The sequence below is a fragment of the Astatotilapia calliptera genome, chromosome 16 (genome assembly GCF_900246225.1).
Source record: "Astatotilapia calliptera chromosome 16, fAstCal1.2, whole genome shotgun sequence".
Taxonomy (NCBI): Eukaryota; Metazoa; Chordata; class Actinopteri; order Cichliformes; family Cichlidae; genus Astatotilapia; species Astatotilapia calliptera.
In genome coordinates, this window is record NC_039317.1 from 21798735 (window position 1) to 21812813 (window position 14079).

The 14079-nt window shown below is 43.8% G+C and overlaps 1 protein-coding gene across 9 annotated transcripts in view; it reads right to left on the bottom strand.

Annotated features, from left to right (window-relative positions):
* Positions 1-2747: 2747 nt before the first annotated feature.
* The window catches only part of map3k13 (mitogen-activated protein kinase kinase kinase 13), a 35071-nt gene continuing 23739 nt past the window's right edge, over positions 2748-14079 (bottom strand). For 6 of the 9 annotated variants that reach the window (XM_026144099.1, XM_026144092.1, XM_026144093.1 and 3 more), the window contains 13 exons: positions 12313-13016; positions 10807-10990; positions 10515-10706; positions 9688-9846; positions 9398-9556; positions 9187-9295; positions 8958-9067; positions 8719-8835; positions 8191-8352; positions 7286-8042; positions 7138-7208; positions 6705-6996; positions 2748-5628 (listed from right to left, as the gene is read on the bottom strand). In XM_026144099.1, coding sequence (XP_025999884.1) covers positions 5527-5628; positions 6705-6996; positions 7138-7208; positions 7286-8042; positions 8191-8352; positions 8719-8835; positions 8958-9067; positions 9187-9295; positions 9398-9556; positions 9688-9846; positions 10515-10706; positions 10807-10990; positions 12313-12943 — 3045 coding nt within the window. In that variant the 5' untranslated portion in view covers positions 12944-13016 and the 3' untranslated portion in view covers positions 2748-5526. Of the gene's footprint in view, positions 5629-6704; positions 6997-7137; positions 7209-7285; positions 8043-8190; positions 8353-8718; positions 8836-8957; positions 9068-9186; positions 9296-9397; positions 9557-9687; positions 9847-10514; positions 10707-10806; positions 10991-12312; positions 13017-13450; positions 13744-14079 lie in introns of those variants that run through there. The other 3 variants (XM_026144096.1, XM_026144095.1, XM_026144101.1) reach the window with 3 other exon arrangements.

Genomic DNA, 14079 nt, shown 5'->3' on the forward strand with positions numbered 1-14079 from the left:
AATATGTACGAAGGAGGTCAGGAGAGCTCTTCAACAGCAAGTGCCTATAGCAGTCTGTTGTTTGGAGCCGTATTTCAGCCAGTATGTTGGGGATCTTGCCAAAAGTGATGGAATTATGAACACAGAAAAACACCACCAGATTTTAACCTACCATGAAATAAGAGCCAGAAGATTTCTTATCCAATGGTTGGAAAAAAAATAAAATAAAATAAAAATCACACCTGGATTGGAAAACTCACAATGGAACATCATCACTCATGAACTCAGCCTGGCTTTTATTTTACTTCATTACTATTCCTGAAGACTGCTTAATACCTAATAGAGTTCAGGCTGTGTTGAACAATTAATGTGGTCATACCAAAACACTGAATTGTATATGCTCTGTTTTTGTCTTGTATAATTTATATATTCAGTGAACATTTGCACATTTCAATAAATAAAGAAATGAGGAGTGGCTTAATACTTTCACACAGGAATATACATGCATTTCTGTCTCTCAAGATCTATCTATCTATCTCATAAATGAGATCTAGATAGATATTTATGGAACATTTATGTGTTACCAACAAATAGCTGAATTCTTTTTTGTAACAAAACAGGAAAACAGGTAGATCTTTGAAGGAACGATTGCACCCGTTTTCAATTTTCTTCAGAAAATATGCGGCGTGGCTTTTGCACACACACAGCAAAAAATAAATAGAGGACAATAAAAGAAGCACTAAAGAGTAGGGGACAAACAGAAGAGCCAGACCACAGAGGTTTGGGTACAGTACAGCATTTATTCCATGCAGTTGTTTGCGCTGATTTAATTCTCCCAGTTACTCGTTGCACTGTACACTGGATAATACAGGAAATTGACAGGATTGGTTGATCATAATGCCTTTCAACAGGAAAGAGGATAGAAACAAGAGTAACAAAGAAACATGAGTCCGATAACACAGGACGAGGCAACAGGATGTCCACAGTTAGAGAGACGATTTCACAGAAATTTGAATGCAAGTTGTTTGTTTTTTTCCTAGTAAGAATGAGAGGAAGTGGGGGTCCCCGCAGATGTACCGAGGTCAGCATCGCGCATCCCTCCAGGCTTCACGCCTCATTTACACTGCGGAGACAGCCCACTGACTGACTTATGTTTGAAAGTGGTTCCTAACAACCTACGATGAGATAATTACTGATGTAAAGTCTGCTAAATCAAAGCTAAATGACGAATGGTCCCCTGCAGGGTCAACGTGACGATGCTTTTGTTCAACCACACACACAAATACTGTCCTCTTCCCTGACCAATTCATTGTGCTTCCTTTAAATAATACTTTCCAGGAGAGAAGTCGTAGGTCGTGACATTTCTGAAGCTGCCTGAAATTAAAAAGAACACTACTCCTCCTCACCAGTCATCCAAAATAAATTAAATTCAACAATCATGTAGGCCAGCTACAAAGAAAAAAAAAAGAAGATCAAAATTAAATTAAAACTACACAACAATCATACTTCACAGGATATACGCCAGAAAGATAATGTTATTAACAGCTTGATCGGATTACCCCGTCATTACAACACGCTGGGTTATTTCACACGAACGTAAACAAGAGTGAAGGAGGAGGTTCGAGGAAAGGCAGAAGGTGTAAGCCTTTCTGAAGCTGTGGAGCAAAAGGCAGTCCGTCCATCGGCGTTAATAATCACCTTGTGCTGCTCGGGTTTATGACTCACACCCTCCTGTAGTGTTCAATACTGATGTGGGGACAGACTTCAAGAGTTTCCTGCTCAACCAGTCCGCTGGTCATCAAGCTCGAGGCTTTGCCAGAGCTGTGCAATGACAAAGAGAGAGAGGGAGGGAGGCGATAATGGGTCACATGACATTTACAGGTGTTTATGTACAGGAGTAACACTGAGATGAGGTCGCTCCGGTGCTCCGTGGCCTCGTCTCTGGCTTATGTTCCTTTATATGCAGAATCTCAGCCGTCTGCACACGCTTGAGCCGGCAGCTTGACATCATTATCGTTAAATTGAAACTGGCTGTTTGTCAGCTTGAAGATCAGATCAGTGAGGATGATGACAGAAATGGGGCTTATTAAAAGCAAAACAAAAGAGAGCTCTCTCACAGATGCAGTATCCCTTTTCAGCGACAACCAGAGAGGTAAAAAGTAATATTGTTCTGGATAACCATCAGGAATTAAATGATGTTAGTCAGAAAAAGGGATGAGTCAGGTTATTTACATAACACAAGCCTAACTGTCGCCATCTAGTGGCTGCCCATATATTGCTCTTGCACAAAACCTGACCATCCCAAGCAGCAAAGACATGGCCACAAAAACAGGGCATTTTAACAACGATATTCAGAAAAATTCAGAGAAAACTGTTTCTGCTGGACGAAGAACCGCAAAACAAAAAACATCAGCGCTTTGTTTTGAATCTTTATCATACCGTTTAGCAGCACAGGGTTAGTCATTTTATCACCTTTCACAGAAACACAAAATAAAGATTCCCTCTGATCACATGTTTAAAGATTGCTTTTAGGAGAAGGGTTAGCTCTGTAATCGTGAGATTTTCCATGCATGTATATGGAGTTTACAGGTATGGCTGTTATATGCTAAAACACACCAAGTGCATCACCATCTCATCTTCCTGTGGACGGTCACACAACTTGTCATTAAAGAGAACATTTCATTTAAAGGCTTTTTCTCATACTTTTTTTTTTTTTTTAAACTTTAAAACAATGTCGAGTCCTGACTGCCTTTCAAAAAAAAAAAAAAGCAGCCGTGCATGTTTGTGTGAATTGGAAGTCTTTGGAAAAAAATGTAACTCTAAAGTGCGAAACATCTCACCATTACACAAAAATTCTGAAACCACCTGTGGTATGTGCTAAAAGCCGCAACGCTGATTAGACTGTGCGCCACACTAAAGATCGGAGATGGCCTGAAAGCTGCAGGGAAAGACCTCGAACCAACCATGCATGCATTTTATCCGCTGAAGACACAACTATAAACCCACAAACAACCAGAACAGATTCTTGACAAAATATTAAAATTAGCATTTAACTTATGATTTTTCTAAATTTGAGCCCCGTGTGGAGTTTGCATGTTCTCCCTGTGTTGTCTCTGCATATGCAGGCTTCAGGTTCGGTTAACAGGGGATTCCTAACTAGCTGTAGGTGTGAAATGCGAAGCTCCAGCCTCCCAATCACTCCTTTTTGGATAAAGAGAAGGAACTCTTTGAGCTCTTGCTTTTTCAAACCTTTGATTGCACTTTACTACATGCACTAATGTTCCAAGTTATTAGGAAGAAGTGTAGCATTTATTTTGATTTTGAATCATAAATGAATAAACCATCCAGATTTAAGGAGGTGTGTGTGCTGAGGAGGACAGAGGACATTAGCTAACCATAAGCCTATATTTTTTCAGATTTTTTAAATAATACATTTTTAGTTTGGTCTATATGCTTCTTAACCCCTTATCACAACACATGACAAAATAATTTTCATCTTTCAGGAACCATTTGAATTTTCTCTCAAGGCAAAATCAGTTGAGGAGTGCACATGGTAACATCTCGGCTTAGTTGGTTTTACTGTCCGTGTTCAGCCATCAGTACCTTGTGAATGCTTTGTGGTACCGTGACACAACAAATATCCCTGTGAAGCTCGTGATCCCTTCTTTCTGAAACCCTTTGAATTGTGTCTCTGGCACAAACAGAAACAGAATTACGGTCATTTAAAGAGCTCTTCTAAAAGGGCCCTGCAGCTGGGCTGATGGTGAAAAGAGTTAAACTGATAAATTATTAAACATGTGATCAAAGGCACCTGTATTTGAATGTGTTTGGTGAAAAAGGATTAACCAAGAAACTCTTTAACTATTTGGGACTACATAAGGAAGTATTTTAAGAAAAATAAATAAATCTGGCCTACAAGATTCACACTTTGAATGTGAATGGATTAGTGTTTATTTAAGTATTTTAAGTGCCTTAAAGGAAATTCTAAAATCCCACTCTGGACTTAAAAAAATAGCCTCTATAAGCAGCTCTGACGCCTGGCGCTCTCCGCTGGCTACCAGTCACTGTGCTCGCGTCTAGCCAGCTAGACATGCAAGATCCTGAACAAGCGACTTCTTTCTCACTCGTGTTATTGCTGTTATAATTCGCAAATAATGACCATTTTGGACATCGGCATAATCCACCCTGCTAGAAAATGATCCGTGGAACATGCCGAACCTGAAGATTTCAAGAAATGGGATACTGCACCTGGATGCCTCGTCTCCACATCCCATTAAAGTCTGTTACAGCAATAAAACGTTGAACATCAAGGCTATCTGTAAGACCTTTTCGAGTATTCCTGCATGGTCCTTAATATGTGCCGCTCAAAAAACAAAAAAAACAAAACACATTCCTTCATATAATTGGTCCAGTCCAGTTTCACAGTCCTTGAACGATCCTGAGATGAGACTTGAAACTGTAATGTCTAATGGAGAGGAAAGGACTTTGCGTTGTCACACTCACATTCACTCACACTCTCACACACAGATAACTCCCTCAGTAACTCTGCCTGTGACATCTGATTGCTGATGACGATGACGTTGGCATGTCTTTAAGAGAAGGACGAGCAGAGTCAGAGAGGAAGAGTCTCTTTTCTTTTTTCTTTTTTTTCCTATAGCTCTCGGCCACGTCTTTATCTCCGATGCTCTGTCCGCTTCATGCAGTCTTGGGGCAGCGTTTTCATTTCGCGAGCTGCAGAAGCATGCTTCGACAGCTACGTGAGGGCGGGGGGGATCCTGAAGAACAGACACATCCGGTGGTTTCAGGGAGGGAGAAAATCCAGTTGCGAGGCAGGTTGTTCATGCTGGTGTTCACAATGTTTTCCATGAGCTCCATGCTCCCCACTTTACTCACAGTGGGGAGGCGGGGTGGAAGCGGAGGAGGTGGGGTACTGGGACTTGATACTGTAAACTCATGATAAAGCAGGTTGGTCAGGCTGCAGTATGAGCTGAGCGATTGCTTGTTGTTTGGACATGTCTGTCCACAACAGTGAGATGTTGAAAGCCGCTTTTATTCTGGGTCAGTCACCTGAGAGACCAACTACTGCAGTTATGCATCTCCCCACTTAAAGCCATCATCTTCTGATTGATAAGCCCTTCTCATCATTATCATGATCATCATCGTCATCATCTACACCGTCTTCCAGTCCTGGTCTCTCTCCATCACAAAGTAAACCCTTGTTTGGATTCAAAATGTCTGTTTATTTCCTCTCTGTTCAGATCAGAGAAGTCTCATAGCTCCTGAATTTTCCTTCAGAACTCAGACAAAAATAAATTATGAACGTTAAACTATCTATTGTACATTATCATTCAAAAGGGAATCCCTGCAATGGGTTGCCTGAATGCTGTGCTAGATGAGGGGTGGGGGTCATATGGGAGAGATTACATAGGACGTTGCTATAGGGAGCTTTGTTTACAATGTTTGTCCTCTTATTGCTGTATTTTCTGCAGAGCAGAGAAGGACATGATGGCCTCCAGGCAAGAAAGATGATGAGCCCTTTAGGCAGGTTCACCACGAGGAAGGAGCCCCGACTTTGTTGTTTCTAATAGTGGCATCGGAGCACTCTGCTTCTGACGAATCGCAGTCCGAGTCCCCAAACTGTAACGGATTCTGAGAGACAAAAGGGAACAAACAGGGGAACATTAAGAAAGATCCAGCATCAGGGATGATTTGAGATGCATTATGATCTCAAGAATGAGGTTTTGTGCAATGCAGTAAATAAAATAAACATAAATTAATGTTTCTTATGACTCCAAACAAAAAGGGTTTGGATTCATTAGTTCCAACTTTAAATATGACAGGCTATTTGTATTGCTGACATATCCACCCCTTTATGACCACAGTGGGTGGATGTGCTGCCGGCAAATCTGTAGCAACTGTGTTATGCTATCATGTGAATATGGACCAAAATCTCTGTGGAATGTTTCTAGCACCTTGTTGAGTTTGTGCCACGAAGAACAGTTCTGAAGCCAAAAAACGGGTGCAACCCCCGCTTCTTTCAAGGTGCATGTAAGATGTACCATAGTTTATAATAAGGTCAGTATGGACTGATTACACCCAAACAGCCCCTGTGACTCAAAAGCTCAGGCTGCAGACGGCTTTGCTCCTGCTTGTGCATGGGGAGCAGCTAAAACCACTTGTTTCAGGCAGAGGATGAACTGATGAGCTGCAGGGATTTTTTTTTAAACTGAGAATCATTCAAAGCTACTGTAGCAAAGTTCAAAGATAAAAATATAGAATTAGAAATGAACACATTCGGTCCCCTGTAAATGAATAAATTAAACATCAAAGTAAAATGATTTAATGCCCTACATACGAATACAGAGTGTGTTTATCAGTAGTGATAGAGCAAAGGCTTACTATTAATAAGTGATGTGCATAGTGTCACATTATTTCAGTCTATATGTAGAAGCCCAGCCCTTTAAACCATCTGAGAGCCTTTATTTGGCCACAGAAGTGCTTTCAGCTAAATGCTCATATCCGCATGCTAAACCCATTTTGGTAGTAATCCTTTAAACAGCCGCTCATGGTGGCGCTGGAGGAAATGTTAGGACACCATTAAAGTCAGAAGACCACATGGTCTGGACTCGTGTCTTTTTACAAAGCTGCTGAGAGCTATCTGGACTGAAGCGGTGGATCTTACCACCCTTCGAGCTACATCTGCATAGAGATTCACGCAAACTGACCTCGTAGCTGTGTTCATCGGAGCACAGCTTCCCCAACGAGATCTGCGTCTTCACCCTGCGGACGGCACACTCCTTGTCAGAGAGGCCGTCTGACTGGGTGGAGATGTCGATGGGGATGTCCGGCGTGTGGGACAGCAGCTCGTCCAGGTGTTCCTCCTGACTGGCGCTCAGCCTCTCCAGGGGTCCGCTGTGCGAGTGGTCACTGGTGTTTCCTTCCTCTCCGTCAGACACCGACAGGTTCTCTGAGCTGAAAGTAGAATAGGACTGGAAACTGCTCATACAGCGATGAGGTCTGTCAAGGAGAGAGGGGAGAAAAAAATGAAAAGAAAACTTCCACATGGTTACTGCAGCAGTTTCTTTTGAAAATGGCTCCTAGTTGATCTGCTAAAGATCATTTTCTTTTGCTGCAAACTAAATGACCTTCTGTATTCACCTCTGTCTCCTTGGAAACTCCACTTCACTATCCACCTCTCCCTCTTCTTCTTCGGATGACTCATCACCACCCTGAAAAAGAAGCGGTAACAGCTTTTAATCCCACACAAGCACACGTTACATACTCATCGGCGTAAAGCTCTGCTCACCTTCCTGAGCGGCCTGAGAGTGCGGGGCAGTGCAGAGGGCAGTGTGTGCGCGTTCTGGGATGCATCCTGTTCCTGCGTCTCTGTCTTCTTTGTGGTCTCTCCATCTGAGACTGTGTCTTTGTTGTGCGCCCCCAGAGAAGACTGGTTGCCCTCTTGGGTGTTGAGCAGCGAGTAGTGCGGCAGCTCTGGGTGGCTTGATAGGGGAGGGGTCTCCTGACAGTGTAGACAGCCGGGGAAGGGGTGAGCCTGGCAGCAGGGACATAAAGAACCAGCACCAGCGCCTGATGCAGGTTTGGAGCTGGTGGATGAAGTCCGCTGTCGCGTGTCTGCATCCACAGCGGTGGAAATGAGGTCAGGACTGGAGCCAGAAACGCGGCGCTGCATGTGGTCAGTTTGAGGGCTACGGAGGGCGGCGGCGGGGCCGAAGTATCGCAGGTTGTTGGCACAGTTGACAACAGCCTGCTCGCGACCTTTCAAGGGGAGAAAGTTCCCCTCCGTTTGAGGAGGGTGGTGGTGGTGATGATGGTGGATCGGTTGCTCCTGGAGAGAGTGGGTTTCTTCTGGTGCTCCAGCAATGGGTTTCAGCACAGTGGAGAACTCGCTGTGGCTTCCTTTGCTGTTGGCGCGGCGGTGACGAGGCTTGCTTCGGTACCGGGCTTTGCCAGGAGGGGTGGAGACCTTCGGGCTAGCAGACAGCGGTGAGGGCGACGGGAGAGGGTCTACGCTAGGGATGCCATCAGAGCGAAGCAGGTCTGGCCTGGAAAATATGAATTGTATTCAACAGTTCATTTAAGTATTTAAATGACACTCTGACCTGAACTGCGATAAATCACACATCTGCAGCTGAACCTACAGATACATGAACGTGTAACTTTTAATAGACATAATACGTTTGAAAATCAGACCTTTTGGTGGGAGGCATCCCAGGTTTGTGGGAAATGCTTCCTTTCTTCTTGATGAGCTTCTCCACAGCGTTGGATCTAACGATCGGTCGGACTAAGTGGCGCTTGTAGCTGCCGGGATATTTCTTCTCCACCGCCTGCTCTCTCCTACGGTGATGCACAGAACTAGATTTAAGTCAGATCATGGGGGAAAAGCAGTCACACTGCACTTTAGTTAAACACAACATAGCAAACATTAATGGGAAGTGAAAAGCATTCCTGACAAGTAAAGCTACATCGAGGAATCTGCAATAATTTAAGAAACTCACTATTTATGTACATCACGTGTAAGTCAAAAAAAGCAGAGACTCATAGGAAAAATCTAAAAATACTGACGATACCATTCAGATCATTTTTGTCACTCTAGCTAGCTGAACATGCTTTCAGTTCTGTTGCAGTTTGTTACTGGAAATGTTGAAAGAGGAAATACGGGCACAATGAGAGCAGGATACTAGTAAAGCACAGATGTGACAAAAATGTTTATCGACATACTTCATCAGCTCCTTTTCTCGGACCTCCAGCTGCAGCATGATGGCACTGAGCTCCATGTAGAGGTTGTTGGCTCTCTCCAATTTCCTCTCATAGTGCTCCCGGATGTCCAGTGCATGCCTGAGAACATGCATGAAATGCATCCAAATGTTCAACTCCAGTAACTTCTGCTTTATGTACAAATTAAAAACCATGTCTTCTATTAACAAGCCACATGTCTGCTCTCTTTTCCCCACACACACCTGAGTTCATCCCTCCTGCGTCGGATCAGCTCCTCGTCCAGCCTGTGGATGCAGGTGCCTTCACTTTTGATCTTCTCAAAATGCTTCTTCACCTCCTCCCTCCATTCTGCCTGTAATATGGACTTACACAGTCAACATGCAGCCAGAGCATTCACTGCACAAAGAATTACACTGCAAAAAGCACACAAAGTTAAGGTGTAGTCTTGCATTTCTCAGTATTGGTCCAGACCTGAGACTTAAAGTAGGTCTCCTGAGGAGTTCCCAGAACATCTGCAGAGGCGATGTCGAGATGTAGGAGAATCTGACGAAACGACGGCCTATTCCTGGGCTTTCCCTGCCTGGAGTTCATGAAAATCATGAAGGAAGATACACAGAGTATGTTTACGTTCTAGCAGTCATCATATTTTAAGTGATGTAGTAGAAAAGCTGTTTTTGCTCACCATGTCTGTTTCATGAGGATTTTAAACCCGTCCGGGCACGTGGAGGGGACGGGAAGGTGGAGACTGTTGCTCCCGACACCCCAAATAATAGCGGATGAGTCCACATCTTTGTAGGGAATCTCTCCAGTCAGTAGCTCCCATAACACAACTCCAAATGACCTACAACACACAAGCAAAGATGGACAGGTTTCATTGCAGAAACATGACTATTAAAGATGACACTTAAAACATCCTTTTCTATGATGTGGAAAAGCTAAACATTGCTTCATATTTCTTCATCTATTACTCACCAGATGTCTACTTTTTCAGACACAGGCTCATTTCTTATCACTTCTGGGGCCATCCAGGCCACCGTCCCCGCAAATGACATCTTTGTACTTTTATCACTGAGCTCTTTGGATGTGCCAAAGTCTGAGATTTTCACAGTGTCGTTGTGGGTCACCAAAACACTAAAAGATGCACAAAGAGAAAACACAGCAAGGTCAGTCTATTTGGTTAAGAGGAGTGTAAAAAAAAAAAAAAAAAAAAAGAAAGGAAAAAAAAAAAAAGGCAGACAAAGCAGGATGAGTTGGCCCGGGGTTAAAACATTCAGGCTGATGATGATGATAATGCACAAGTTTTTACAGGGCATGAGCTTTTCTTTCTTTAGCACTTAGAATCAGTTTTAAGCCAAAACGACTTCGCTGATAGAGAAGCATCTGAATCACCCCATTAGTCGAATGAGTCTGACCTTTCCAGCACATTCAGACTGCTATTATTCTGCTGACTAATACAGTGTGCGGCACTGCTGCAGCACGATGATATTGATTAGAGATGCAAGCGTGCAGCGGGGATGAGACAGAACAATCTGTCATACTCTTACATGAAGACGAGTAGCTTTTGTTAAATTTGAGAATGGTATTTGAGTTAATGTCAGACTATTCAGAGCAGAAAGAATGGATTGTGTGAACACAGCACTCATGATGCACCAGGAAAACTATGCATTTCATTCCCACAAAAAAAAAAAAGAGTAAATAACTTAAATTTGATTTGGGTCTACTACTGTGTTTTCTCAACACAAATGTATAAGATGCTCCTCCGTCAGAAAGTTAATCAGCTTCCTGCCCGACAAACTCACTTAGGAGACTTGAGGTCTCTGTGGATGATCTTGTGCAGGTGTAGGTAGTTCATGCCGCTGGCAATGCCTGTGGCCCAGTCCACCAGCAGCCTTGGGGTCACTTTCCTCCCCGCTCTCAGCACCTCATACAGCTGACCCTGGGCACAGTACTCCATGATAATGCAGTAACAAGGTGCCTGGGTGCACACACCCCTGACACAGAAAAAAAGACAGAATACATGTTAAACACACCCAGAGCGCCACCAGATGAAACAAACGCGTTACGCACAAGGGCGAGTGACTGTGGACTTACTTGAAGCTGATGATATTGGGATGCTTGAGCTTTCGCAGGTGTTTAATGTCCGTCTCCTTCTGTTCTCGCACCTTCTTGATAGCCACTTCCTCGGAGCGAAACTTGCCCAGGAAGACGGCACCCTGTGCTCCGCTGCCGAGCCACTGCAGCTCTGAAATCTCCTCGAACGGAACCTCCCACATGTCTGAAATCAGGTTAGCAAGTTTTGTCAAAATGACCACAGCATCCTGGTACTTTGCAAAGTGTACATGATGAACTACATGTGTTCTTTAGCAACTTTTTTGTCAGTAATGTCAGTAATACTTGCTTTTCAGAACAGTGTTTTATAGGCTTAAAGCCCAAGGATAAGGATGTTTGTGTGTCTTTCATTTCGGTTTATATAAATGTGAAGCTACTCCTACAAGTTATGAAGAAGTAAATACTTCATATTGGTTTATAGCAGTGGTGTCCAAACCCAGACCTCGAGGGCCGGTGTCCTGCAGGTTTTAGATTCGTCCTTGATCCATCACAGATGATTTAAATGGCTAAATTACCTCCTCAACACGTCTCGAAGTTCTCCAGAGGCCTGGTAATGAACTAATCATTTGATTCAGGTGTGAAGACCCAGGGTGAGATCTAAAATCTGCAGGACACCGGCTCTCGTGGCCAAACCTGCTCCATAGGTTCAGATACCTATAGGTACCGTCTCCATCACAGCAGATCTCTTATCTTGTAAAACCTTCTTTCATCCTTGCTGCTATCCTTCTGTCCCCTAACACTCATCTCCACCCACTCCACCCTGCCTGTTCTCTCCATTTCACCCCTCTTGTGCATTGCCCGTCGCTTTGGATGGCTGGCATCGGGTACTTAAACACATCCACCTTCACTACTGACTGCATCTTTCTGCTTGCCTCCCTCTTATTCACACACATTTTGTCTTCCAATATTTTTGTTAAACCCTTGAATTATAGCTGAAAGTCTGCACTTTGATCACAGCTTTCAAATCCACAGTGGTGTAAATTTCCACAAATGACCACAAAAATACACCAGAAAGTACATATTTTATAGTTCTTACCAATATTTGTATAAATAAGCCTTTAGCTCCTATAAATGTCTTAGACCTTCAAATACTGAATCATGCTGTTTAAGTGGTTTTAGAAACAGAAGCTACGACCTCTAGCCCAGACTACGGCTAAGCAGCCACGAGATCCAGCCCAGTTCTGTCTGACCTCGACTCATATCCCGTAGCTCTCGTCCAGCCTGAGCGTGCAGCCCTGCGGCAAGGTGAGCCTACCTTTACCATGACCTCAATTCAAACTGACAGCTGTGCAGCTTCACTTGCAACAGCAAAGCGGCGAAGCCAGGACGGGCTATTCAATTACAGTTTCAGAATACATTAGGAGAAACAAGAGGGAATCTTTTGTTCGTTTCTCAGAAGTTTCACAGGTACGGGGACATCTGAATTAAACAAAAAGCATTTAGCGTGTTAAACTGATGCAAAACAGAAAGATAAAACCCAAAGTTTACCTTGCTGTTGTAGCTTGTATTCAGTAGAGTAGGTCTTCCCAATAATGTTCCACACAGGCCGCAGGCAGCCAAAGAGCCCCTCTAAGAAGCCTCCCGACCCAGGAGGGGCTCTTTGGAAGTGCAGCTTGATGTCATCAGGGTGATGCGGGAGGTTCGGCTTGCCCTCTCCATTGTGGTCCATTGGACAGTCCCCCTCTCCCATATGCTCGTCCATGCCGCTGCCACATCCAACGTGCTCATGGGATGCCGGCGACCCAGCTTCCTCGTGGTCCTGCTCCTGCAGCTGGAGCACGCTGTTGTCAAAGTGTCCGCCTTCGCTCCGAGTTGAGTCCACGCTCAGGGCTGCGTTTGGTGGACTAGTACCGCCCAACATGGACTCCTCATCCTGGCCAGGCGTCTGCAGCAGGGGAACGGGCAGGTGTGTCGGCGGAGCGAGGTCTGTGATGATCTGAGGAGGTAAGTTGGATAGAGGGGCCTGAGGAGGCTGCGGTTGGGAGTTAGGCGAGCTGGATTTCTTCATGCTGTCCCCAACCACAGTGAGTTTGAGCTCCTCCTTCAGCTTGCCCACCAGTAGACTTGGACAGGAAGTCCAAGAGAGCACCTCAGGGGAGCTGCCCATGGTGTCGTGCATGTGTATGGGCTGCCCAGTGACGATGAGTGGGACGTGTCCTAACACACTGGTTTGTCTAAATGCTGAAAATCACCTGAAGAGAAAAACAGAATGAGAAACTGTTAACTAGATTAAAAACTACAAAAACAGGAATGCAATTAAATACATTTACATAACTATAGTCACCTCAGATAAAACATAATTAAAGCTGTCTGCATGATAGGACCCTATTACGTCCTAAAACAGACATGAACACCTCTCATGTCCTCTATTAGATCTGCAGGGATTGACAGAGCATTAATGATTATTATTTTTAGCTACACAGTGCAAACACTGCAGGGTAAATGATGTTGGAAATATCAGAAAGGCATCAATTCAGTGCGGAAGAGACAACACTGCAGAATTAATACTAATAACTCATTTCTAGGAAACTTATAGGAAACAGTCAGCCGAAACCAATCACACACACCAACCGAGGCTTTTCTATTATCTCTCTGAAGCAGTAACACTGTAGACGGGATTAAAGACCTTGCTGTGTATTAGGACTGCTGAGAGGAAGACATCTGGCACGAACAGCCCATTCTCAGTCTTAAAGCCAACAAAGGCCCAGGCAGCCGTGAACACGGAGGGTCAGAAACCGACACAGAATCACCAGGTGAAGATCTTTACCATCCTAATGTGTCTGTGAGTCAGGAAGGGACACAGCATTTAAAAATAAACGACAAAAAATATGCAAATCCTCTGTATGCACTTTTATATTTGGATTTTGATATTGTGACATATTTGGTAAATGCACTGGTGCTTTTATAAAGCTTTTCTACTCTATTTAAGCACTCAAAGTGCTTTCTTTCTGCAAGCCTCATTCACCCATTCATACAAGCACCCTTTTCTATGTCTAACTTTATATAACCTGCTTGCTCTTTATAAAACTATAACTTTTATCCTAACATTTACAACTTGGGGTTTGGTGTCTTGATGAAGGCTATTTTGACATGCAGATTAGACCAGCCCTGCGAAAGATTAACGGCTTGTCCAGGAAGTACCCTGCCTCTCGCCCCATGACAGCTGGGATAAGCATGAACTGGATGGATGGATGGATGGCATAATTATAATTCTTTGTTAATTGAGGAAATAAAATACCAAATCACACTGACAAA